General features: G+C 32.7%; 2 protein-coding genes and 1 long non-coding RNA gene across 5 annotated transcripts; 1 reads left to right on the forward strand and 2 right to left on the reverse strand.

Annotated features, from left to right (window-relative positions):
• Nucleotides 1–841: 841 nt before the first annotated feature.
• On the reverse strand, nucleotides 842–12,005 carry LOC110622700 (serine/threonine protein phosphatase 2A regulatory subunit B''beta). Of its 2 annotated transcripts, none has more exons than XR_006352009.1 (13): nucleotides 11,449–12,005; nucleotides 8,964–9,206; nucleotides 8,700–8,805; nucleotides 8,520–8,619; nucleotides 7,894–7,999; nucleotides 7,645–7,735; nucleotides 7,036–7,177; nucleotides 6,679–6,826; nucleotides 6,379–6,488; nucleotides 3,344–3,500; nucleotides 2,156–2,281; nucleotides 1,820–2,043; nucleotides 842–1,417 (listed from the first exon to the last, which is right to left on the reverse strand). XR_006352009.1 is itself a non-coding variant. In XM_021767299.2 (13 exons), the coding sequence occupies exons 1-12, from the start codon at nucleotides 11,602–11,604 to the stop codon at nucleotides 1,903–1,905; spliced, it is 1,626 nt and encodes a 541-aa protein (XP_021622991.1). In that variant the 5' UTR covers nucleotides 11,605–12,004; the 3' UTR covers nucleotides 842–1,417; nucleotides 1,893–1,902. The 2 variants fall into 2 exon arrangements, 1 of the variants encoding a protein (XP_021622991.1); XM_021767299.2 differs by having other exon boundaries at nucleotides 1,893–2,043; nucleotides 11,449–12,004.
• A 2,274-nt stretch (nucleotides 12,006–14,279) lies between these two features.
• On the reverse strand, nucleotides 14,280–20,516 carry LOC110622946 (casein kinase 1-like protein 10). 2 transcript variants are annotated; one of them, XM_021767708.2, is made up of 14 exons: nucleotides 19,827–20,516; nucleotides 19,681–19,721; nucleotides 18,671–18,740; nucleotides 18,404–18,552; nucleotides 18,212–18,307; nucleotides 17,296–17,366; nucleotides 16,892–16,953; nucleotides 16,718–16,781; nucleotides 16,519–16,603; nucleotides 16,206–16,332; nucleotides 15,850–15,923; nucleotides 15,674–15,737; nucleotides 15,130–15,266; nucleotides 14,280–15,024 (listed from the first exon to the last, which is right to left on the reverse strand). In XM_021767708.2, exons 1-14 carry the CDS (start codon nucleotides 19,900–19,902, stop codon nucleotides 14,752–14,754), a joined length of 1,389 nt encoding a protein of 462 aa, XP_021623400.1. In that variant the 5' UTR covers nucleotides 19,903–20,516; the 3' UTR covers nucleotides 14,280–14,751. The 2 variants fall into 2 exon arrangements, with proteins under 2 accessions (XP_021623400.1, XP_021623401.1); XM_021767709.2 differs by having other exon boundaries at nucleotides 15,130–15,260; nucleotides 19,827–20,511.
• A 22-nt stretch (nucleotides 20,517–20,538) lies between these two features.
• Nucleotides 20,539–23,641, forward strand: LOC110622947. Its single transcript, XR_002489207.2, has 2 exons — nucleotides 20,539–21,326; nucleotides 21,721–23,641. It is a non-coding gene; the product is annotated as an uncharacterized LOC110622947 (long non-coding RNA).
• The last annotated feature ends 1,574 nt before the right edge of the window (nucleotides 23,642–25,215 follow it).

Raw genomic sequence — 25,215 nt, forward strand, 5'->3', positions numbered from 1 at the left:
TTTTTCAGATAAAATTTACTACATATAATTTATCCATTAAATTTTCAAAAACTATTACATGCTTTCTCCTTAAATTAAGGTTTTTACTTTTTGTTAAGTTAAAAACATTCAATTATTAATTATACGAAGAAAGTACGTATCATATTATAAAAATCACAGATAAAATGTGAAGTATGTTATCTCATTTTTGTAACAAAGTAATTGTAGCTTTGTAAAGAACTAACTATAGAAAACACCCATTGACGTAAATTACCCAAATTTATGTGTAATATACACGTCATTTCAAAAATATATAAATCTATCTTATGTGCATCATTTCCTAAATTTTTAGGTATAATTTATGGGCTTGGGAATTTCAGACGATCAGGGAAAAATCTGATCATCATGCAACCATAGACATCACACGACAATCAAATCCCCATCCATCTAAAAGTCCAACAGAACCGGACAATAACCATAAAAAAAAATGCTTAAAAATAATTTACGGAATAGTAATAAATAAATATGCATGTCATCTACCACTTGAAAAATAAAATAAATTATACTTATTTGCGTCAAACTATAATTACCTTGGAAATTTCATTCATTTAGTGTGCTAACGTGAAACCTCAAGAGGTAGCATATGATTACTCCATAGATAGCCCCACTCCAATGTTTACAAACAAGCACCGGATTGTAGATTGAAAATGAGCAAATCTAATTAGAGTTTTTTCACCATAACCATAATGTGTCATGTTTCTACACACAAATACTTTTAAACTCCAAGCCCAATGATAATGACTTCATGTACAAATACTTTCCGAACTCCGTGCATTTGCTAATAGCCAACTCTTCTTTGAAATTTTTGAAATAGAAATTTCCTTAGATGTTTTCCATTGACAACAAAATGGTAAATATTTTGTATACATCAAATGGGGAAGGAGACCCTAAGAAACTAGTAATAGATATATGGCGATCCAAAAAATTGATAACAACGCCTAACCAACACCCAAGATGCTACCTAATAGGCAAAAAGTATCAAAAGAACCAACTGCTAAATCAAAAGGGGGTAAAGCCCTTGACAATAAATTATATCTTACAAATTGATAAATAAAAAATGCACATGTTATGAGCTACTTCAGCCTGGACAATCAAAATCTCACCTCTGGATAAATTACCTCTTCTTTCCAGTAACTTTAGCATCATGAACCAGCATTTCCATTGTAATGTTCCTCATTGTTTTATCAATACTCACACAACAAACGCTTAATAATTTCTCTGCTGGCAATCGGAAAGATACATTCCCAAATCCCACCCTACCAAGCTTGGACCTCCCCTTAAAAAGTTCACAGCAGCCACATGCCATTGAAAGAATGATCCTTTGCGTTTAGTGTTCCCTTGCCTCAGATCTCCATAGAAGATTTTGTGGATGCAGAAGCTTCAGCAAAAAAGCAAACTAATAAATAAAGTAGAAATATATCACAGAAAACAAGATCCAATGTAAAAGGAAAATTTTGAACAAAGAAAAACGTTTCATTTGATGGAGGCAAATGCAGCACCATAACAAACAAGATATGAAGATAAGCATCGCGGTCTTCATTAAGGCAGAACGCATTTGAAAAGTGAAGGGTACAGACTTAAAGAAAAAATTGCCATCCTTTCCAACATTATACGGCAACAATCAGCAAAAACAACACATTTCAGCGACAAGCCCTGATCACATATAAGCCACTACTCTAAGAAAGGAACACGCCATATACAATCTGTAAGGCAGTAAAATAACTGGCTCAATACACAAAACATCCCCACCCCATAAGGTAAGTGCCAAATTGTAACTTACAAACAGAGGGCAGCAGAAACTCGTGAAATATCATGCCACCAATGAAACCGCTGTATGAATCACAGTGACTTACCTAAATAACCTCAAAATGGAGCCTCAAGAGATTCATCCCAGACTTCTGCACTTCCATTAGAGGCATCTTCAACATCTTCCTCCATTGAAAGCCTAATATATTCCCTATGCGCAAAGCGATCCCACTCTGTCAGTGTTGGATTCTCACGCTCCTGTTTGTTACAATGTCACCAAGCACAATTACCAAGTCTTCAAATCACTAAACTGCTACAGTACTTCCTTAAATTAAATTTTAGGGAAAAATACATATTAAGCTGCAAATACCTGACGAATCAGAAATGGATCACGACTTTCGAAGGCCATAAACTTATTAAGGTTGAAAAGGATATTAAAAACACTTCCTGAAAGTTTACAACCTTTCAGGTCATGTAATGTGATGTAGCTCTCATTCTGCATGCAAGAAAGAGCCAAGGGTAAAGACCAGAATTACTCCCAAAATGACGCATTTTGAACAACAATAGTACAATACTGGAAATCAGATCCTAATGGCTAACGTATAAGTACTCCGTCCCATAATTTTTGCCCATCTTTCATTTTTTGGTTGTTTCAAAATTATTGTCCACTTTTCTTTTTTTACACTATAGTAATATATAAATTGACTATTATAACCCTAATTAATTTTGTCTTATTTCCAAGAAATCTCCCAAAATATCTCTTAGTATTTAATAAATTTTAATGTATTTAAGATGGGTATAATTAAAAAGTTAATAAAAAGAAATGTATTTCTTAATGTGTAAAAAAGCAAAGTGGACAAAAATGATGGGACAAAAAGAGTATTTGCTATCTTATTGGAAATCAAGGAACAGTTGGCAATTGAGTTTGCTTAGTGCCTGAGCCTCTTAAATGACACTTTGAAATTTATGCCAGATGTTGCAAGAAAACTCATTTCTATATGATGCGTTCCAGTAGCAAAAAAGCCAACCATATTTACAATCACCATTGTTTAAGCTTTTGCTTCAACAGGCTCTTACAAGTATCTGTAATTAGGGGTGAGCAGTATTCGGTTCAAACCGAAAAAACCGACCGAACCGAATTAATTTGAAATTTTGGTTCGGGTTATTTCGGTTTGGTTCGGTTTTGATCAGAAAAAATCAAAAAAATCGAACCGAACCGATTTAGTGATAATAATATGTTATTTTCAATAATATAGAGAAATTAAATCATATTAGCATTAAAATATTTTAATTAAAATTTAAAATATTAAAAACAAAGTGTAAAAAATAAAAAATTTATTAAAAATCAAAACCGATCAAACCGAACCGAATCGAACCGAATCAGACCGGTTCGGTTCGGTTTCTGACCAAAATCGGTTCGGTTCGGTTTTGATAAATACTAAAATTTCGGTTTCCAGTTTATTCGGTTCGGTTTTGAACCGAACCCACCGAATGCTCACCCCTATCTGAAATGCATTAAACAAGAGTAACAACCAAAAAACTAGAGAATAAGGCAAACCTCCGGTCCAATCATGTCAATTATCTGGCACAATATATCTTCAAACAGCACAGGCTCTTGGGCCATGCACTCCATTCGATGCAACTGCTCTTCATAAAAGAATTGCATTTCATTTCTTGTCAAAATTCCATTTCCATCCAAATCTATGCACTTGAACCTAAGAATGTAAATTGATATTAAAAAATTCATGCAATCGATAACACAAACTCTCCTTAACTATTTAAAAACAAAATAGTCATGCACACAATTTTATGCAAACATAACTTCCTCAGTGAGCAATATAAATTAGTTATGCTCTACAGCATGATAATGGAACAACAAAAATAATACTTATGAACCGTGTTTAGCGAGTAGGACAAACTGGAAACAGTGACCAGAGGAACTTATTTAAGGTATATTTTGGCATTGTTGTAGAAGCTGTGGATTTGAGAAAAACACCCTTTTCATATATTAGTTTATAGACACTAAAAATTGATTTAGTATTAAATTTGACAAGTTTTAATTATAAGAATGGAATTATTAAGATTTTGTACTCCAACTTAAGGGGGAATGTTATGGAAAGCTATGAAAAGCTATTCCTATTTACTGTAGGATTCATAGTCCTAAATAGGTAGAGTAACTTATGTTTACATATTTGTATTTAGTTGGGAAATCCTTTAATTTATGGTATCATGTGATACATGTCTTGAATCTTTCATTATAAACAAAAGGAGGCTTTTGTATTATGAGATTTAGAATGCAACTAAATAAAAATGTAGCCCTTTGATATTTTGTCTCCATGGATTTAGGCTCTCATTGCCAAACTACGTAAGTCTCCTTGTACTATTTTCTTCTTAATTACTCTAACTTTAACAAGGTATCAAAGCATTCAATTCATTAGGGCTTCACTACTATTCACAAATACTGATCATTGATAACGTTCACAGGTACTATTCATGTGTAGCTCCATATTTTTTTGGCTCTTTCCTTTAGTGGTTTCCAGGTCCAATATTGAGTCCCCATCTCTACTCCACTATCCTCAGTGACTAGAATTTATTTTCTAATTTTTCCTTACTGCTAGAAATTTAATTTGAGACACCATGAGCTATTTAGGTAGAGGTCCACCTACTATTTTGTCTTTTTTCCTCATTGGCATTGCCTTTGGAGAGGAATATGCAATTATTGAGTTGTTTTCTGTTGGTATTTCCTTGATGATGTCACCTTGGGGAGTGTTGAGTTGCTTTGTGTAGTTGTTTCTAAACCTAGTACAGTACTTTTGAGGCTATTGTGCATTCTTGTGGGTGCTTTGCAACTTAGTGTGCTACAACCGTCTAGTTCAGTGTACTTTTACGTTTGCTTTTGTATTAAGGACTGCTAGATCTACTGTAGTGTTATAATAGAAGTACTTTAACAAGTTGGATATCAAAGTTCTTTTGTTCAGTCGTGACTTGTGATGCAGTTTTGGCATTTTGTATAAAATTTCATCTACAGGAATATTGGAATTAGTAACGATTATATATTACAATTTAAGTGGGAGTCTTGTGAAAAGTTATTTCTATTTAGTACAGAATTTGAATTCCTAAATAAGTGGAATATTTCATGTTCATATAATAATACTTAGTTGGAAAATCCCTTGAATATATGGTATCATGCCATATGCATCTTGGATATTCCATTATGCATAGGGAGGCTTTCGTATTATGAGAAATAAAATACAATTAAATAAAGCTATGGTCCTATGCTGAAACCGATGAGATTCTATGCTCCAAATAGGGGGGGTGTTAGCTCCAATTAAAGGTGAGTGTTATGGAAATATTCCTATTAGTGTTGGATTTGTGTTCCTAAATAGTGGAATTATTTATGTTTACTTATTCCTATTTAGGGGGATTGATATATATTCCTATCTAGTTGGAGAATCCCAAAATTTATGATATCATACCATATATGTCTTCGGTCTTCTATTATAAAAAAGCAAGTTTTTGTCTTATGAGATACATAATACAATTAAATAAAAAAGTAGCCCATTATTTTCTTCTTTATTATCCTAACTTTAACATGGTATTAGAGCCTTCCACTCTTAGGACTTAGGTATTGTTCACGGGTACTGTTTTATTGATATTGTTCATCGGTACTGTTCATAGATACAGTTCATTGACACTATTCACACTAAGTTTCTGCTTTAAATTCTGTGTGTTTTGTGCAAACCTGAATTGTTTTGTATTGATATACCTTGCCGGCATTGCCTTTGGAGAGGGATTTTGTGATAATATTTTGCTGCCAGCATTGCCTTTTGGAAAGGACTTTGTGTTGATATTTCCTTGCTAGTATTGTCATTGAAGAGAGATGGTCATTGTGCCTAGGAGAGGGAAATGCAATGGGTTTGTTTCTTCTTCTCTTTTTTCTTTTTGGCTTTTTGATGCTTTGTGTAAGCACCTCTGTATAAGTGGCTTTAAATTTGCTTATGAGATGCTAGTTGGGAGCTGCTGTGAAGAAGTTTTTGGCTTCAACGTAGATACTCTTCAAGGGAAGCATTGGAATTGATGAGATTCCATGCTCCAAATAAGGGAAGTGTTACCTCGATTAAGGGGGAGCATTATTGAATATTATTCCTATTTAGAGAAGGATTTGTAGTCCTAAAAAGGTATAACTACTTATATACATATTTCTATTTAGGGGGATTTGATAGATTCTTATTAGTTGGAGAACCTCTTAATTTATGTTTATTTATGTCTTGGATCTTCCATTATTAATAAGCAAGCCTTTGTATTATGAGTTACAGAATCCAATTAAATAAAAATGTAGCTCTTTGAGGTTTTGTGTCCTTAGATATAGGCTCTCGTAGCCAAACCACTTAAATCTTCCTATGTTATTTTCTTCTTTCTTCTTTCTTCTTTATTATTCTAACTTTAACATCCTGCATCATTAGATCACCTCAGAAAGTTATATAATGAATGAAACACATATAAGATGAAAATATTCCTACATTTCATAGGTGCATGAAACAGTTGTTAAATTTTACTACGCATAACTCTAGACAATATGAGATGTCAATATACCAGTACTCAAGACTAGGTTCAGCCGACTTATCCTCCTCTGATAGTATGAAGTAGACAAAATCTTCATATCCCATCTTCCCTTCAACCTTACTAATAAACTTTCTAGGAACCTGGAATGAAAACTAAAGGCAATCAGATATTTGACCTTTAACTAACAGTGATGAAGCTATGATCAAATACAAAATATCAAGATAAGGGCATGACTGAGATAAGCACTGCTGAATAGAAGGATTTTTTTTTCCCTACAGATAGCAAGTGACCAGACTTGAAGTGTATAAGCATAATCTCCCTGACACAAACCTGGGAAAATATTCTATCAACAATCCGGTAGGTAAGTGCATGGTTACCATATCTGATCAGGTTCTCTTTGTCGATCAGAAAATCATGGTCCGTGTCCAGTTCCCAAAACTTGCAGTAAATCACATAAAAATGTTCATAAGAGAAGTACCTGTACAGAGGATGCATTACAAAAAGTATTATCACTGAGAAATTAATCATGTTTCTAGGCATACGTTTCAGGAAATGTTATAAACTATTGCTAGTTTACAATCTTATGTCTTAAAAACCAGAAAATTTCCTTACAACTCAACTCAACCTAAACTCATTCTAGTTGTTTGTTAAAGAGAAGCTATGACAAATCTTCAAAAGCATACCAACCTCAAAACTTTATTTATGTCCTCTTCTTCGTCTGCATGCTGCATTGCATCAATCAAGTTTCCACGTTTAAGCTCCCTAAGGGTAAGATGACCATTCCCAGATCTATTTATGTAGTAAAATATTCTGTATATTACAGTTTCAGCTGGGAAATTGCAGAAATGAAAATTTAAGTAAATGAACTGTATCATATAAAAAGCATAGTATTCATAATAAAGCTACATCTATTGATAAGTTGGGAATGCCTATTAATTACAAAAATGAAATTGAAGAGCATAAGAGATCAAATTTTTTTTTTTTTTATGAAAAAACAAGGGTGCAAGAGAGTTTTCTCAATTGCTTTAGGAACAAATTTAGAATTTGGCTTTCATTCAATGTCCATGGAATAACCAAAAGTACTGTGAACACAGATCAGTATGCACCTATATTAAGGTGCTTTACCATGGTAGTTCCCCAGAACCATGACGCAGAACGCCTAAGATAAAGCTTTAAGTAGCACTTCATTCATTTGAATATATTTGTGTCAGTGTGCAAATAAAACCAAGAAGCAACCAAAATCAAATATGTCCATAATATTAAATGGGACAATCAAAAGCTGATCAGAGCACAAACCATATCTTTCCTGAAACTCTGGTGTGCTCTGTAGGAACTCTAACCCTGGATGAGTTGCCAGTAGTTCTCGAAGCACAGGTTTGAAGTCTTCCTATTATCAATTTCAGAACATTTGAAACATTAAATAAAACAGAAAATATGACAATAACATCCAAAACTGGCAATTAGATATGAAAAGGAGGCATCCATGACAATTTATACTGTGCATATGCATATATGTAAACTTATATACAAAAAAAAGACACACACCTGAGTGAGGTAATTAAGATCTGGTTGCTTTAGAATTTTAAAAATTTGAGTTGCCATATCCATTGTCAGCATGTTACCATTTAGCCAATAATTAACAAAGGCATCCCTACAACACAGTTTGGTGAAAACAAACTTCAGTAGATCAATCAAATATACTGCTTGTGGAGACTGACACAAAAAGAAAGCAAATATGGAAAATTACATCAGTCAATGATCAACTTATTATGTTCATTTATTTATACTTGGTGAAGAAGTTCTCAAAAGTATGTAACCATAAAATTCCTAAATTGCTCAATATGGTGACAAATTTTTCATCCACTATAGGCACAACACAATTTCCATAACACTCACCCACCACCTCTAGCTATTAAAAAATATGGCTACTGAAGTAAACAACATCCTAGTTCTAAATGGGAACTTGTCAATAACCTTCCATTTCCAAAGGCAGAGGGGTTACTCCGGGTATCAAATATAAATTGACTCCAATATGATGACAACTGAACTGGGCAAGAGATTCTCAAGAATTTACAGCATGAAATATCAGGAGAATCATCAAAGATCAGTTGAGTTACAACATGAGTTGTTCCTCCACAGATTCATGTCCCACTAACAAGTGAAGCATATACCTTGTCACAAAACCGGTGCCATTAACATCAATCTTTCTGAAAAGGGCTGTGGAGAAGAATGAAGGCAACTTGCAGATTTCCTTGGTGACGGATTTGAATTCTGGACATGCAAAAGAGTGCAACAAAAGAAGATATCAGCTCAAGATAATAACAGGTGGACAAGTTTCATGCATATCTCACCATGCAACTGCAGCCCATCTAAGCGACCATAGAAAAAGTGACTGATCCGAAGCAAACATTGCTCCTTAAGTTCATTTGGAGGTGGACGGCCATTTTTAAAGTAAAACTGCAAGAATTTGCAAGTTTTTATGTTAAAATATATCAGCTAAGTCAAGCAGGAAAAAAAAATTAGCATACAAAGTATAGGACAGCAAATCAATGAAGAATATAGAGGACACCATAATTGTATTACTTTAAAAAATAATAACAATAATTTTTACAAACCTGAGGTATCAACTCCTTCACAGGCTCACTAAGCACTTTTAGAGGAGAACCCAAATTAGAAGGGCCAGCTCTCTGTTTCATTATACGGGGGGAACCAGACGAACTCCTGGGAGAAAGAGGCGGAGTGCTTCCTCCAGGAAACATGGAAGGTAAAGAGCTGCTTGGGGTAGCAGTTGCACTAGAAGAGTTTCCCGAGACATTCAAGGGAGCACCTGCCTTTGCATCATTAAGCAATGATGTCACCTAGTCAAAAAGGATACAAATAAGATAAACAATCACTATAAGAAATTTCCCATAACTGCTTCAAAACAAGGGGGAAGAAATAAAAGAGTGATATAGCCTCCCCCTAAAAAGGAAAAAGGACTAGGGTGACAGAACCAGGGAGTTAATGCTTCTAGCAATGCTACTGGAATAAGCTCTCAATTGTTTCCAGAAATATCGTCATAGATTGCATTGCCATCTAGAACTTATATGTCCACAGCCAACCCATGACAAAACACATTTTTATCCATGTCAAAAATATAGAGGATATAAATTTAATTTAATCTACATTCCTCATATTTGTAGCCATTAAAATTAAGTAAACATCAAAACAAGGAGCAAAAAGAGTGAAAAAAAAAAAGCCAAGGGGGGCCAGTTAAGGCGTCATCCTCCTCCTCAAATGTAAAGTCACATTTTTCTGCTAGATTCCTCTTCTATGCTTCTGTTAAACTCTAGACTAGAAACAAAAACCATAACGAAGTATCTTCACAGAAAATACATCAAGCAAGCAATTTCAAGCATAGTTGAACTTTTTCCTTGAGTCTCGAGATAGCAAAATCGATATTTCCTAACTTTTCTTGCTAAATTTAGTTCATGTAAACCTATCAGTATATACACATACATGCATATAGACAAATATAAAATTGAGTACAATAACATGAGCATGAAATAGTGCCAACTTGATGCATTTACATTTTACATGCATTTCCATAATTCATACAAGATTCAACCTAGAAGAACCACTCATGATGATTATTACTTCCAAAATTTGAAGAATCATCTGGGTTATAAGTTATAACTGCTAAACTGGAAAAGGAAGAAGAGATGGGTACTTAAGCCACGTTGCTGCAATGCATCGCATCACGATACAGGACAAGGACAGGCACAGGTGTTTCAACATAGTTAGCAGTACATAGTAACATATCAAAGTGGCAAGGTAATTCCGAACAGGGACAAACTATGTTCTTCCTGTTATTGTTCCTTCCTAAATATATTGTGATCATTGTTTCACTGTTTGAAAAATACTAAAATATCGAAATAATGATTATATAACCCTTACTAATTCCTTAATCATTGCATAACCAATTTAAAACTAGCCTGATCATTACAAAAACCTCATGCAGAAATTCGGAAATATCCACCACGCTAACAATGCCAGCCATAGTAAGTCGTTATTGTTAAAGAATAAAGAGGAGGAAAGAATAAGAAGAAGAATTCTCATTATAATGAACAGAGAGGTATCAGCAAGGTGAACATGACAAGCCTTTAACCATTGTCTAACTAATCTGACACAAACCCTGATTACCATTATGAAATCTCTGTCCTGAAACTCAGAAATACCCCCACATCAACATCTTCTAAAATGTCATTGCCACCATGCCAACAACTCTAGCCACAGTAAGTAACTATGTTAAAAGAATAAAGAGGAAGCTCAAGCAAGGCAAATATGCCAGCCCCTGGCAACCCATTGTAGTAACAATCCGAATACTATATCACACCATTTGATGCTGACCATCAGCATCAACAGAATTCATGACTACCTCGTATCTCTGAACCAAAAGCAGCCTATTAAAAATTTATAATTCATTGATAACCAAATCAAGGGAAGGCTACCACATGTTCTCAATCTTCGACACTTTGACGTCAAACCTGATAAAAGTTTGATGAACATGTTTATTAGAAATAAGAGGTCTGGTATGGGATGACGAGTTAGAAGATCCATATGCAAATAACTTCTTTTTTTTTTTCACTGACTTCCTTCATTGTGAAAAGAAAAATCCCATTGCTGATGAACCTCAACTGCTGCACAGGCTAACTATAAGAGATAATAACAGTATTGCATTTGAAGAAAATTTTCAATAACAATTGATTATTTCCACTCCAACTCCAAAGCCTAAATACCTCATTATAAAACTCCTTTACCAAGTTAAATATCCATTGCTATAAGATCTCTTTCCCACAGCCAAAGGTCATTCCTATGTCTCCAGTCCTTTCATGATATTAACCTTACTTATTCAATTCCTCCTTACTTAGTCTACACCATAGACTACCTAATTAACTACCAGATTAGGAATTAAAAAAAACAAAAAAAGAATTACACTTTCTACCAAGCATTAAAGTAATGAAATGGCAAGTGCAATTAGGAATCGATGACTCTACACCAGGGCAAACCATGTTATCAATGTGTGGAAAAGATTATCTATTCATAACAAAAAAAAGGTACCAGCCGGTTAGCGTCAGGGAGCGCAAGCCACTGCTCGAAGAGCTTCTGCGCAAAGTCTGGGTACGATTTGAATGCCAAGGGAGCCACCTCCGGCAGCTGCAACAACTCTGCGTCCAACATCGCTACATCGCCAACAGCAACAGGACTCGTATCCATAATTTATATCAAATCGAATCAGGGGAAAATTAAAGATTGCTGAACCTAGATTCAAAACTACGAGCTCTAAATTTCCGCTTTTCAATAGAACTATGGTGCTTAAATTAATATACGCATGTAGAATATTGGATTAAGACAAATCAGATTTGGAGGTCCAGAAGGCTAAGCAACCCTAGATCTTTAAAAAATAAAACATCCTATTCCCTTGTTTCCTTCTCTTTAGAGAAGAGGAGGCGATTGGAGGAAGAGAAAATAGAGGAAAATGAGGGAAAGTGAGGGAAAATTTGTTATGCAACTGATGATGGATGCGATTCAATGGGCAGAGTAGCTATGAAAATGCAGAGATACGAGAGAGAGAGAGAGAGAGAGAGAGAGAGAGAGGGTTGTATGCGTGAGAGGGTGTTTCTGTAAAATAACACCTGAATAGTTGTTGAAATTAAATATGAGGGACACGTGGCCTATTGATCACGTGATGGAACATGTATCTGTAAGCTCGACATGTAAACGTTAGTATTAGAAATTAAAAAATATTCAAAATTAGTTTAAACTAAATTTAACATTTTAATAAATTATTATTTGAAACTAATTGATTTTTAATGACATAATAATAGTTTTTTTTTATCAACCTTATTAATTTTATTTACTTTTTACTAGTTGTCGAACGATGATACAGCGGTAATGTTATTTGACATTTATAAATAAATTTAGTTATCACAATGAATTCCAAAATTTGTCACAGTATTCGATTTTGAATTCTTTTTAAAGAAAAAAACAATTTAGAGTTCTGGACTTTGACCATTAAGCTTTTTAGTCAAATAATTGAAAGAAAGAAACAACTTATTAGTCATTACATCACCATTTTAATGGTAATTTAGGTAATTGCTTCTTTTTTTTTTTAAATGGATTTAGGTAATTGCTTTAAAAACGTAATTTTGAGGTAGTTCATATTAAATTTTAAAAAAATTAAATTTTTTTTAAACTGCATTAAATTATTGCATTATGAAATGAACTACTTATTGTAATATTTATTAGTATTGATATTGTTTTTAATATTAAAATTAAGTGAAAAAAAATATATACAATTAAAAAACACTCTTGAGTAGTAGATAGAGAATTAAAAGTAAAAACATCTAATTAGATAATTATATAATTATTATTTACACTCACTCTATCCTATAAATCCTATAAATATATCTTTTTTCGTATGTCTCGAATGGTATATATTTTTTTATATATTAATTAATTTTATAGTAAATAAACTATGTTTAATGTAGATTAAAATATTAAGATTTATTAATTTTAAAAATAATTTAATGCTAAAATAATATGTATTACGAATATATTACAAAATATAATATTAAATTTTATATCAATTTAAAATAAAAATAATATGTCTCCGATTTTAAACACTTTTCTTTTAATTAATATGATCTAAATTTAATATAATATTAAATTTTTTTATAAATATATCACACGTCAGTTGTAAATTTTATTTTTTCTCTAAAGGATATGGTTTAGTGGCATTTTTTTTTCCAAATTTCATTATGTTCCATGGTTGAATTAACCAATTCTAAATTAAAAGTTTACTTTGTTAACATTTTAATTTTAAAAAATAAAATAAAATATTCAAAAAAACACGAAATTATTTATGTAGTTTAATTAACCTCAATAATATTTTATATAAATATTCATAAGTCCTCGTGATAATTATAGGTTTGCAAAAGTTGTTGGATTCTAAAGCATAGATTACATTGCAAATAATAGGTAAAGCGCGTCAACCACACGTATGGACAGGGTTGTTATTGGAACTACAATCAAGAAAAATATCAATTTGAAAATAGCTTTGACTTAATTACATCATATAAATTCCAAAATAACTTAATCACAACCTCAAATTACTCTTTTACATGTATGGCAATCAGGGGTAATATGATTATTACTTCTATGTCTTAAATAGGTAAAAAAAAAATTATAGATAATTTACGTTCATATTGAAAAGAAGAGAAAGCTACTACCGTTTAAAATCGATCATTATGCTTCATGCATATTAAAAAAAAAATCTACCATATAAATATTTAAAAGGACCTTTTTTTTCTGAAAATTTTAATTTTCAATATAATCTAAACGTTTGATTACGTGGGGCTAGATGGCAATAATGATGGTGATGGGAAATAATAATATTGATAAATGAACAAAAAAAATGCTTATAAAAATGAGATTCAAATGGGATTTTACAGGTTTAAGTATTCAAAATGGATTTAAGGCTTTTGTTTATTAGTTTAGGTTTATTTTTCTAAAATCCCAGCTGAAAATTTGACTCAATTTTAGTCAAAATAAAAAATAAAGAAAAAAGATCTCTCACTTAAATTGACTTTAATTAACACCCAAATTCAAGACTTTCTAATTATTTGGTATTAAGGTCAAATTTGATTATTCAGCATAGGAAATGAATACTCAAAAAATAAAATTCCATACATTCAGTTTGAAATTAAGAGTTTTCAATAATTCGATTTAATTAATTTATTTTTTAGTAATTTTTTTATTTAAAATGAAAGAATTTAATTTTTATTATTATTTTAGAAGGAATTAAAATTTTATATGATTTTACAAAAATTTATTATTTATTTATTTAAATAAATCAAACCAAACTAAGGGATGACAAAATAAATCAGATTGAACTGTAGGCATCCATTTCTTACCCAAATCTAATAATTTGGAGGCCCATTTTGCATCACTTGAGGCAGCTCTTCTTTAATACATAGGAAAAAATATCCCATAGGGGTAAATATGATATAATATTATTACTACTTACAACAGATAAAGATCATAAGTCAAAATTTCCCACTGTTTAATATGATAGCTGCAACAGAAATGCTATATGCAGATTTTATCTTCTGCCTATAATTGCAATCCTATACAAGACTAAGCCTCAATGTCCTGTAGTTTCAGGGTAAAAGTAGCTTCTTCTTCAGGATGAATTTACACTATCAGAATAATCCAAGAGGAACGGTGAGAAATATTGCGTCTATTCTTTGATATGCAAATTGCATTGTAATGTGGCTATATAAACTTTATTAGTGATTACGTAATGAACACTTGCCCTGGACAAAGCAGCACCATTTTAAGCCAAATTCAGTGCACTCATGTTCATTGCTTGCTCTTATCCGTCCCAATGTTGAGGTGGTCGAAGCTCCGAAGCTGATCTTCATTAGTGTCCTTTGTGGCAGTGCCATGGGAGACTTTAGCCTCAGCTCCACAATGGATTCTGTGGGTGGTAGACGGACGACTATTGTTTGTGAACAACCAACTTGATCGACTCTCACTGCCTGCAACAATGGAGCCTATCCTGCTGCTGGAAGCGACAGCCTTCTTTGAGACATTGCCATTACGAGAAGTTCGGCCTCTTTCTGAATGAGTTCGCTGAAACGGGTGAATGAACATTCAAAGCTGAATTTAGCATCATAGGAGTAATCCAGGAGAAACATAAGCACAAAAGCTAACCAGTTTTTGGTTTGCATTACTTACAGCATCCTTGGATGTTGATGCATCCTCTGAAGTCCTGTGCTTGAAGCGGTCACTCTGCTGGCCAGCACCAGGTGCAAGTCTTCTGCTGAATGTTTGAGGTCCACCTGATGATCTATCACGCGTGTCTTGTCCTAGAGCTCAAAACACAAAAAGAAACAGAAGGCATTTAATATTCTGCAACGAGGAAACAGAGTAGCTTACCAAATTACCAGATATTTACACAGGCATAGTTTGACTTTTCACATAACCCTTAAGTACGTGGCAAATTAGGACACTTGCACATGGGTATGTCACTCTTTGACACTTCTAATTAAGTGGAAAATATTTGCAACTGACCCTTGAGCACCCAAGTCAGTATTCATACTCAAGCCTAAGCAACATAGAATTGAAGGGAAAAAGCCTAAATGGCCATTACCACAAATTTTGCTCTAGCATCTGATATTTAGGAAGTTAGCTGAAGAAAAAAAGTTGACATTAACAGAGATGTACGTGTATGTATGGTTTGAACATATGAACAAAAACTCCTAATTGAGAAGAAACACACCCGGAGCCTTTTCTGTTTGTTCGACAGATTGTTGTGGTTTTGTACCAGGTTTCCCACTAGCCGGCTGAAAAAGAATGAAGAAACGAATAATATAAACTATAGAATGATATAAAACTGTTGAAAAGAAACTACAACTTAAAGAAGAAATCCACAACACAGAAGCAACAAGAGCTGACCCGTTGTCTGGAACTGGAGCCAATCTGAGGATACTTTAGTATAGTCCAGTCAAAGATATAGTCAAAATGATAGCCTGCATGCATAATTCATGTTACAAACTAGTCTAGGCCATTCAATTCGTTATAGCCTAGGCAACCTTTTTCAACTCAGACAATGGGCTAGTGAAGAAAAGTGACATTTTGCTCTCAACTAGACATCAAGAATACAACAACAGTCCTAAATGCACAAGCTTGCAGTAGTTGCTAGCAAAAAGAGGCAGGAGCAGGACTAATAAAAAGCAAATAATTCTTCCAGTGAAAAGATTATTTGCTTGTGACACACTGCATTTACATAAACAAAACTCAAATGCATTTACCTTCTCGAACAAATAAGTCACGGAAAAGCCTTTTCAAATAGGAATAATCTGGCTTGTCTTCAAAACGCAATGATTGACAATAGTGGAAGTATGATATGAACTCTGATGGATATGATTTGCAAAGAACCTATGAGAGAATTTTCAGTAATTATGTCTTCAGAAGAATACCAACAATATAAACTATATATAAGATCAACAAAAACAACAGCATTAAGGGACTAGCCTAGAGTTAAGTATTGAAACAAATGCAATATGGACAACAACTAAAGTTACACAATTCTACATGTAGTTGTCGGGCTGAAATTTTCAATACCTCAACAGGAGTTAACATCTTCTTTTCACTGATTTTATCATATTTTTGTTTCTTTGTCCCTCCTTTAAGGCCCTGCCAGGGAAGGCTGAAACCAATGGTGCAAAAATTTAGAAGATAAAGGGAAAAAAAACCTCTCACTGTTCAATAAAAAAAGGAACTTCAGAAGAAAAATAAGATAACAGCCAGTATATTTCTCTACCTTCCCCTTAGGAAATACATGAGCACATAACCAAGAGATTCCAAGTCATCTCTTCTACTTTGTTCTGCAGACAAAGCCAAAAAGAGATGATTGTAACTTGATACATAGAAAAATTTATCTGAAATACTTATTCCAGTAATTAACATTTAATAACTAATTCAATAGTTTACACACCAACTCCAAGGTGAGTGTTCACACTAGCATATCGTGCTGTGCCGGTGAGGTTCTTATTTTCCCTATTAAGATACAGAAGATCCAAAGGAACATAAGTAACCCATAACATGTCCATAACTGTTTGAATACAAGGTGACAGGAGAATGTAAACCAGAATTTTGGTAAACGATATAAATACTTGTATAAAAAGAATTCAGGTAAATGCCATTCGTCATAAATTTATAGCCTGCTTCAATTAAATAGCTAACTGCCTATGCACTAAAAACATATTAAACGAAAAATTTGAATGCATTTGCATTTAAAATAGACACCCTTCCTAACTAGTTCTTTGGCTGATGTAGATTCTGACAGTTCCATAGAGAAGAGAGAACAGACATAGGAAAACAGAAAGCCACAGGGAATACCTGTAAGGTATATGCTTGTGTGTTTGAAGATCCCTATACTTTTTTGCGAGCCCATAGTCAATGACGTAAACCTTCAGCATAGTCAACCAGCAATAGATGGTAACTTAAAAGAAAAAGAATAAAAATGTCCTCACTTCAATATAATCAAAGATTACAATGGGAAACAAAGTGCCTTAATTAGGCTTATTATAAGTGCAGGTAATATAAGGCCTCTCTAAAAACAAAGGCAACCATAATCACTTTGCAGGAGATGACAATTAATACCTTTAATCAAGTAATAAACTTGTGGCTGACATATTTTCTGGAACATAATAGAATATTAACAATATTTTTGTTTCATGTCTGGTTTAATAACTGCATCATGATCCAACTATTAGGGCAATCCTATGTCCTGTGCTCTGGGTTACCTAATACCTATTGCAAATCATCTCTATTAATTTTAACTACTGGTAACATATTTTTACTATTATATTATATCTATGTAATGAGGCTTACACATCCATCACATGGTCACATTTGTTACATTTACAGGCATGTAAAGGATGGAATTAAATGAAGTCTCATAACACTGCAAAAAGTGACTGATTATTTCATCCTATGTATCCTACAAAAAACACAACAGGCAGGAAAAAAAGAGAGGCTGAATTGTTATTTCATATCAGAAAAGGTCTATCAGAATTTGAACAACAATAACAAGTTAACCAACAATATCATTTCTACACTGTGATTTATTAAGAAGAAGAAGAAAAATAAATAAATAAATAAAACAAACCAGGAATCAAACCGTTCTCCACTACGTAGGCCATTTCAGAAAACATTTGGTATGCATAACAAACAAGGCATGAAAATTAATATCATAAGATGGACTTCACAAGGCACAGGTACTGCAGTCAACTAAACCTGTGTGAGTATATACCTGATTGGCTTTGCGTCCTAAACCCATTAGAAAGTTGTCAGGCTTTATATCACGATGAAGAAAACCCTTTGAGTGCATATACTCGATTCTGTTAATCTAAGCAGTAGTCAAAAGATTAGTGAAAGAACTTCTAACAGCAGATATTTATCTAGTCAGGCAAACAACATTCTAGAAGGAGAAGTAAAAACAAACCAACTGATCTGCAAGCATCAACACTGTTTTCAAAGAGAACTTCCTGTTGCAGTAGTTGAATAAGTCCTCAAGACTTGGCCCTAGAAGGTCAATGACCATGACGTTGTACTCACCCTCAACACCATACCACTTAAGTTGAGGAATTCCCGCTTCGTTGAACAACAACTCAGTCAGTTGTAGTGCAAATGCCAGTTATAGTGAACTAATTATAGATTATTGTGCTAAAACCTAATTTTATTCTCAACAAGTCATGAGACAAGAACTTACTTCCTCCTTGAAGAAGCATGTAAATTTTAGATTCATAGTGAAGCTGAGGGTGCTTGGTCCTTGCAGGTTCCTGAAAAATGAGTAGAAGAAAATATGTTGAGAGCCTGAAAAATATTAAATATGTTCCAAATAGTAGGCTGACTTTGTGTTTCAGTGCTGCACAATTTGCAGTATGTAAGCATCAGTGCATACAATTTCAGAGGAATAACAGACAATTTGTTTCATAAGAAATGACAAAGAGCAGTACTAAATAAAGCATCATGTACACATGCCCTTCCGGAGAAGTTTTTCAACCTTAAAATAACAGGTAAGAACGGGAGTATCCACAGTCTCCACTATGCAATGCGATCACAGGTCAACACTGTACAAAATGAAGTCCTCCCAAACCATTTGATATATGCATATGCATACATATGCATGAACATGACACTACTTTAGCTACCAAGGAAGATGCCATGGAACTTAAGATGTTTCAACTTCATAAACAACTTTAGCAATACTCATCCAAGTTCTGCTTGTAAGGTCAATGCGCCTAGCCACATTATAAGTTATCTACCTCACTTAATTCTTGACTTGCGCCTCTTGCACTAGACTCTTTTAAAATAAATCATGCCCAGCATTTATTATTTCTAGCCGAGAGCTCTTTGGCTGCTAAAATATGGTAAAATTTTCTTAACAACATTATAGGTACAAACATTTATTCTCTGAAAGAATAAGAGCTTAAACCACTCAAGTTGCAGCAATGAGGTAACGATGAAGCGGATAAAACAACTAACAAACATAAGAAAATTTAATGCCAACTCAAAGCACAATGCATAAGACAAAACTACTTAAAAGCCACAAAGCATTGAACTCTCTCTCTCTCTCTCTATCTATCTTTTTTTTTCTTTTCTTATCACTAATTACTTTTTTCTTTCCCTTCAATGGCCAATATATTCCAAAAAAAAAGGAATTAACAGTAAAAAAAAAATAATGTGGCATGTCAACTATAATTAAGACTGGTTTCATACCAGCTTTATGCCAACTTCCTCTCCATTCTGAACGTTAACCCCTGGACCAATTAAGCCACAAACCAAAATTACTTTCTATCAAAGGAAATCGCAATCATCTGCAAGCACATGTATGCTGTTAATACATGAAGAGAAAAAGAGCTAACCAAGAAATAGCTCGCCAAAGGATCCACCACCGATCTTCCGACCCATTTTGAATTTGCTCCCAATTATTTGATCCATGAGTCAACTTGCTTTGTAAACCCAATTGTGGATTAGAAAAGGAAATTAAGAGAACTTATTATTTCAACACTCAAAATCCAAAATCCCTTTGAGTGGGAAAAGTTTTGCAAGAGAATTATCACACAGCTTTAATTGTTTCAAAAACAATAAACCAAAAAAACAAAATCATAATGCAGTATATTCAAACCCAACTTGGTGAATATACAAACAAATTAATAAAAAAAAAATTCAAAAAGCAAAAAAGGATTTGCCCCACAGATGAAATGAATGGAGATCAAAACCCCGAGAAATTATAAAGAAGAACATGGAAGCACATTCCATAAAAACCAGAAAATAGAAATTCAAGAAATTTCGCTAAATTCCATAGAACTTTCAGGAAATTAAATCAAATCTAAAGAAAATTTTGAATAAAGAGGACTGTTCATAATAGATATGAGAAAAAGGAGTTCTGCAGAAATGTTTTCTCATTCGATGCTTTTGATTTCAAAAGAAAAGAGGGGAAGAAAAAAAAGACTAAAAAAATGTTCTGTTAAAACAACAAAAACAGTTTCATGGTTTTTTTTCTCTCTCCCTTCAATTTTCCTCCTTTTTAGTCCTTTGTTCTGTCCATTTTGATTCTGTAATCTCTATCTGTCCCCCTCTCTCATATTCGCGGTTTCGGTGATGGCTCCAAGCGCACTTGTTTCGCACGTGCCCATTTGCTGCTCTCTCTTTGGTAGAAATAAGGGGAGAAAAAGAAGAGTTCATGGGTATTTTTAGCTATTCCTAATAACCACAGGGATCAAAGTGTAAATAGAAAATGCCTGTTATTCCGCTTTACTGCATTTTCGTGCCAACCAAACAGAGATGGTAAAGCCGACGATCATCTTATAGGTGGCAGAGAGAACGGTAGCTAAGCGATGGTGTTTCGATTCGAAAGGAAATGTTTTTTTATTTGCTATATCAGTTCGATCTCATTTTAGAATCCGATCCTCGGATTATAAGCAAATATCATGCTTATTCTTTCCTTTCCATGGGTTTTTACTCGGATACAGCGATGAAGTATGGTTGATTCACCCCTCTGAATTCGCGGCTCTAAACAAAGAAGCGGGGAGTAGCGACCAACAATTAAAAAAAAAGGGATATTGAGTTCATAAATCCTGAGGGTTAACTGCTTGGAGCATGAAAGTGCAAAATTTTGGATCAGAGATCATAAGTTGGGAGTTTAAATGCATGAGCTTCTTCCACTGTAGAAAGCTGCGAAGGATGCGTTCGTAGATGTAATATAGAATACAAGTCTCAGAATTTTCCTGGTGCATCTGATGATGAGATTGATTTGCATAGGCCTTCACCTCTCGAAAGTCGAAAGTGAGGTCATGAAAGCATAGCAAAGCGCTTTTGTTGCTAATTTGTGATTTTGGCACCGCATGGAAATCCAGTTGCAGGTATTCTTCTTTATTACAAGTAACCATCTGGAAGTTAATGCCTCTAGCGTGGATATAAAAATAATGTTTTACTCGTCATTTGTATGCATCACCAGCAAGAGCTGTGTCTTTTATTGCTGTTAGAACTGCAGCTCCTTAAATTTGTTAATGGATGATATTAATAATTTATTTAAAACTAAATTTGACATATTTTAATTATGATAACTTTAACCTGAAAGTGAACATTAATCAATAATCAATATTGTTCTTATTTTGATGTTGTCGCTTTTATTGTTTCAGATTTTAGAGATTTTAGAGATGTCCCAGTGATTGACCTTTGTGAAAATTAGCAACTTTTCCTCCCATACTGTTTTAAATAGAAAACGTAATTCTGATGCACGTATCAAATTGACAGGCAGTGGCTGATCAAGATGATTACTGGAAAATGTCAGCTATGCAACAGATTGTAGGGAAAGAACCTGAGCCAGCGGAAAAATTAGCAGAGGTTTAAATTCAGTTCAGGAATTGAATACTGTTTAATTAGTGAAGGTTCATAACTTCTCGTAGTTTTAGTTTAATAAATCATTATATTCTTGTATTAGTTGCATTTTTACTCCATTTGACATTGCCCTTTAGTTTCATAACTATTTTGAAATTCAATATATCAGTTAACAAGCTTATGAAATTTGTACGTTATTTCCTATGTCCATCACAATTTGAATTCTTGCCATATTGCAGCTATCAAGAAGACAAATCTTCTGATCACGTTGTTGAAATTTATCAAATATGGAAGGTGTATTAATATTCCACATTATGTAATTATCATCATTTCTCTTCTTCTGAAAGCTATTCTGCCTATTTTTGTATGCCTTATGTGTGTTTGTGTGTGGCTATTTCTTGATACTTTTCTAGACAAAGCATCTGATAATCGTCATTTCTCTCTCACATTTCGCAGATATGAGCTCGCATATTTTTTGCCATATATAATATATACAAGAGCCCAAAATATGTACATATATGTGCATTTATATTGCTAGTTATTTCTCAAATTCTAGTTGACAGTTTTACATGAACAGATTTTGCCCTGTGTTTATTTTTATTTGTTCTGTTATTTGAATCTGTTTGTCCAGAAGATAGAGAAGGAATATTGTTTCTTGTATTTTCCTATGCTTTATAATTTTTTTAAAGGATATGACATCGTGGAGCAAGTTCAGTCTGTGAAAATCCTAGTGCAACCAATAAGAAATAATTTCAATTCCAGATTTGGACTTGGTTTTTTTGGACTTCTTTATAGCCTGGATACATGACATGAGGAGCTTCCCTGGTATGAAGATTAATTTAAACGTTGTATATGAAGGGATGTATTCTTGCTCTCGGACTCAGATTTCTCTCTCTCACTTCTTTCTTTTTTTTTTGGTGACGAGAAGTGTGTAGGATAACCATGATGTTCATGACTTATTCACAATATAGGCAAGAGCACACTTATGGTTAAGTCTTATTGGTCGTGGTATTGCCTAGTGATCCAAAAAGGATTACTGGCATTCTATCATTGGAATTCACAAGCAATAGCCCCTCATGCTGTGATAATACATTATTGAACATTGAAACAGTTGTTTTGGATATTTTCCCCCTCTAAATCTATTGGAGCATTGTTGCTTTCTCTATACTGGATAAGGCATTTTGCAAGTAGTCTTGTCTGAGGTCCCGCATAGTTGATGACATCAATATCTTTTGGATAATGAGTTGCATCATAAATTCTTGCACAACAACAGCTGACAACAAGTTTTATGATTTTCAATTCTAGCACAAGCAATATGGTTGGTACTTGCATGTTATTTCTGAGAAAGGTTTGAGTGTTTCTCTTCAATTATCCAATGTTGTTAAACGTTTCATTTCTTAAGTATTAGTTGAATGCTTACGCCAGTGCTTTTGTGCATCAGTAAAGTCTCCTCAGGATATTGAACTCAAGAAGCTAATTGCTGGAAGCTTGAAGACATGCTGAATAAAGCTTGTCCTGAAAGATCCTCACCCTGGGGCAGCTGCCTACCTGTAAGCATCTAACCAGTGGTTGAACGAAAATAGATAATAACTTTGATAGATATCAGCGTCCTAAAGTTTTTGGTTGAGTTTCTTGTTGTCACTCGCTGGTTGAGGTTCTTGTTGTCGAGCGTGTGATTTACGAGTACTTCGATTTGGTATAGGGAAGGGCCATGAACATATGAAATGTCCATGTCAATTTCTTGCAACAGGCAATGTCTTCCTTGTTGAATTAGCATATCTGTGAATTAGAGTGGATAGCGAAGAGCATAAATGAAAGATTGCAAGTTTAATGCTTTTGTGATTCTAGTTGATATAACTGCATTATACACATTCAGTGAAATAAATGCCGACGGTTGTGATCAAGTATCTTCGTTCACAGTAAAATATACAATACCAATAAATAATATGGGATTTTTTTTTAATATTGCAATATAAAAATTATATAAACTTAAAAATATAAATTTTAACGATTTGAACCTAATTTAAAATATTTTTAATAAATATATATAAAGCAATATCAATATTTTATTTTTAAAATTTTTATATTTTTTATCACATTAAATATATTTATATAATTTTTTTAATGTATATTCACATAAATTTAAAATATTAATTTATTAATTTTTTTATCTATTTTTATATCTATAAATTAATTTATTAAGTAAAATATATAATATTTTTTAAAAAAATACTTTTACAATATCAATCTAATTATAAATAATTAAAAATAAATAATTAAAGTGTATGATAACAATTAATACCATATAATTTTTTTCTAATATTACAATAAAAAAATTATATAAACTTATAAATCTAAATTATTTAAAATACTTTCGATTAGTATATATAAAAATTTCAGTATTTTATTTTTAAAATTTTTATATTTTTTATCATATTAAATATTTTTATATAATTTTTTTAACGTACATTCATATAAATTTAAGGCACTAATTTTTTTTTTTTATACCTATAAATTAATTTATCAAGCAAAATATATAATACTTTTTAAAAAAATATTTTTTTATAATATTAATCTAATTATAAACAATTAAAATGTACAATAATATATGATATTTTTTAATATTGTAATAAAAAATTATATAAATTTAAAAATTTAAATTTTAACACTTTCAGCCCGATTTAAAATATTTTCAATCAGTATATATAAAAAATTTTCAGCATTTTATTTTTAAAATTTTCATATTTTTTTATCATATTAAATATTTTTTTTTTGAAGTCAATATTAAATGTCTCTATATAATTTTTTTTAACATACATACATATAAATTTAAAACACTAATTTATTAAATTTTTTTTACCCAATTTTATACCTATAAATTAATTTATCAAGCAAAATATATAATACTTTCTTTTTAAAAAAAATTAACAATACCGGTCTAATTATAAATAATTAAAATATATTATAAAAATTATTAATATATGATAATTTTTTAATATTATAATAAAAAAATTATAAAAACTTAACCATCTAAATCGTAGGCCAATTTACTTTGGATGCACGTAGACCAATTTACTTTCGATGCAAATTTTTCTTTGTGGTTTTTTTTACTCGATTCTCTCGCCTTTTATTATTTCTTAAACTTAATTTTTTCGTTTCCCTTCACTCTCTCGAAGAGCCAGCAAGATCGGGGTCTAGACATGCGCTAGGCCACACGTGGGCATCGGTATAACCTGCAAATAAGCTTATCACCCCCTCTCCACCTCTACCTCTCGATTTGACGTTAAATCGAACCGGTCCGATTTGGTTCAGACATAAATCAATTTCAATCGAACCGATCTGATTGGTTGGGTTTTAATGGATTTTTAAATTTTTTATATCTTATTTTTAATATTCTAAAATTTAATTGAA

The sequence above is a fragment of the Manihot esculenta genome, chromosome 9 (assembly GCF_001659605.2).
Source record: "Manihot esculenta cultivar AM560-2 chromosome 9, M.esculenta_v8, whole genome shotgun sequence".
Classification (NCBI taxonomy): domain Eukaryota; kingdom Viridiplantae; phylum Streptophyta; class Magnoliopsida; order Malpighiales; family Euphorbiaceae; genus Manihot; species Manihot esculenta.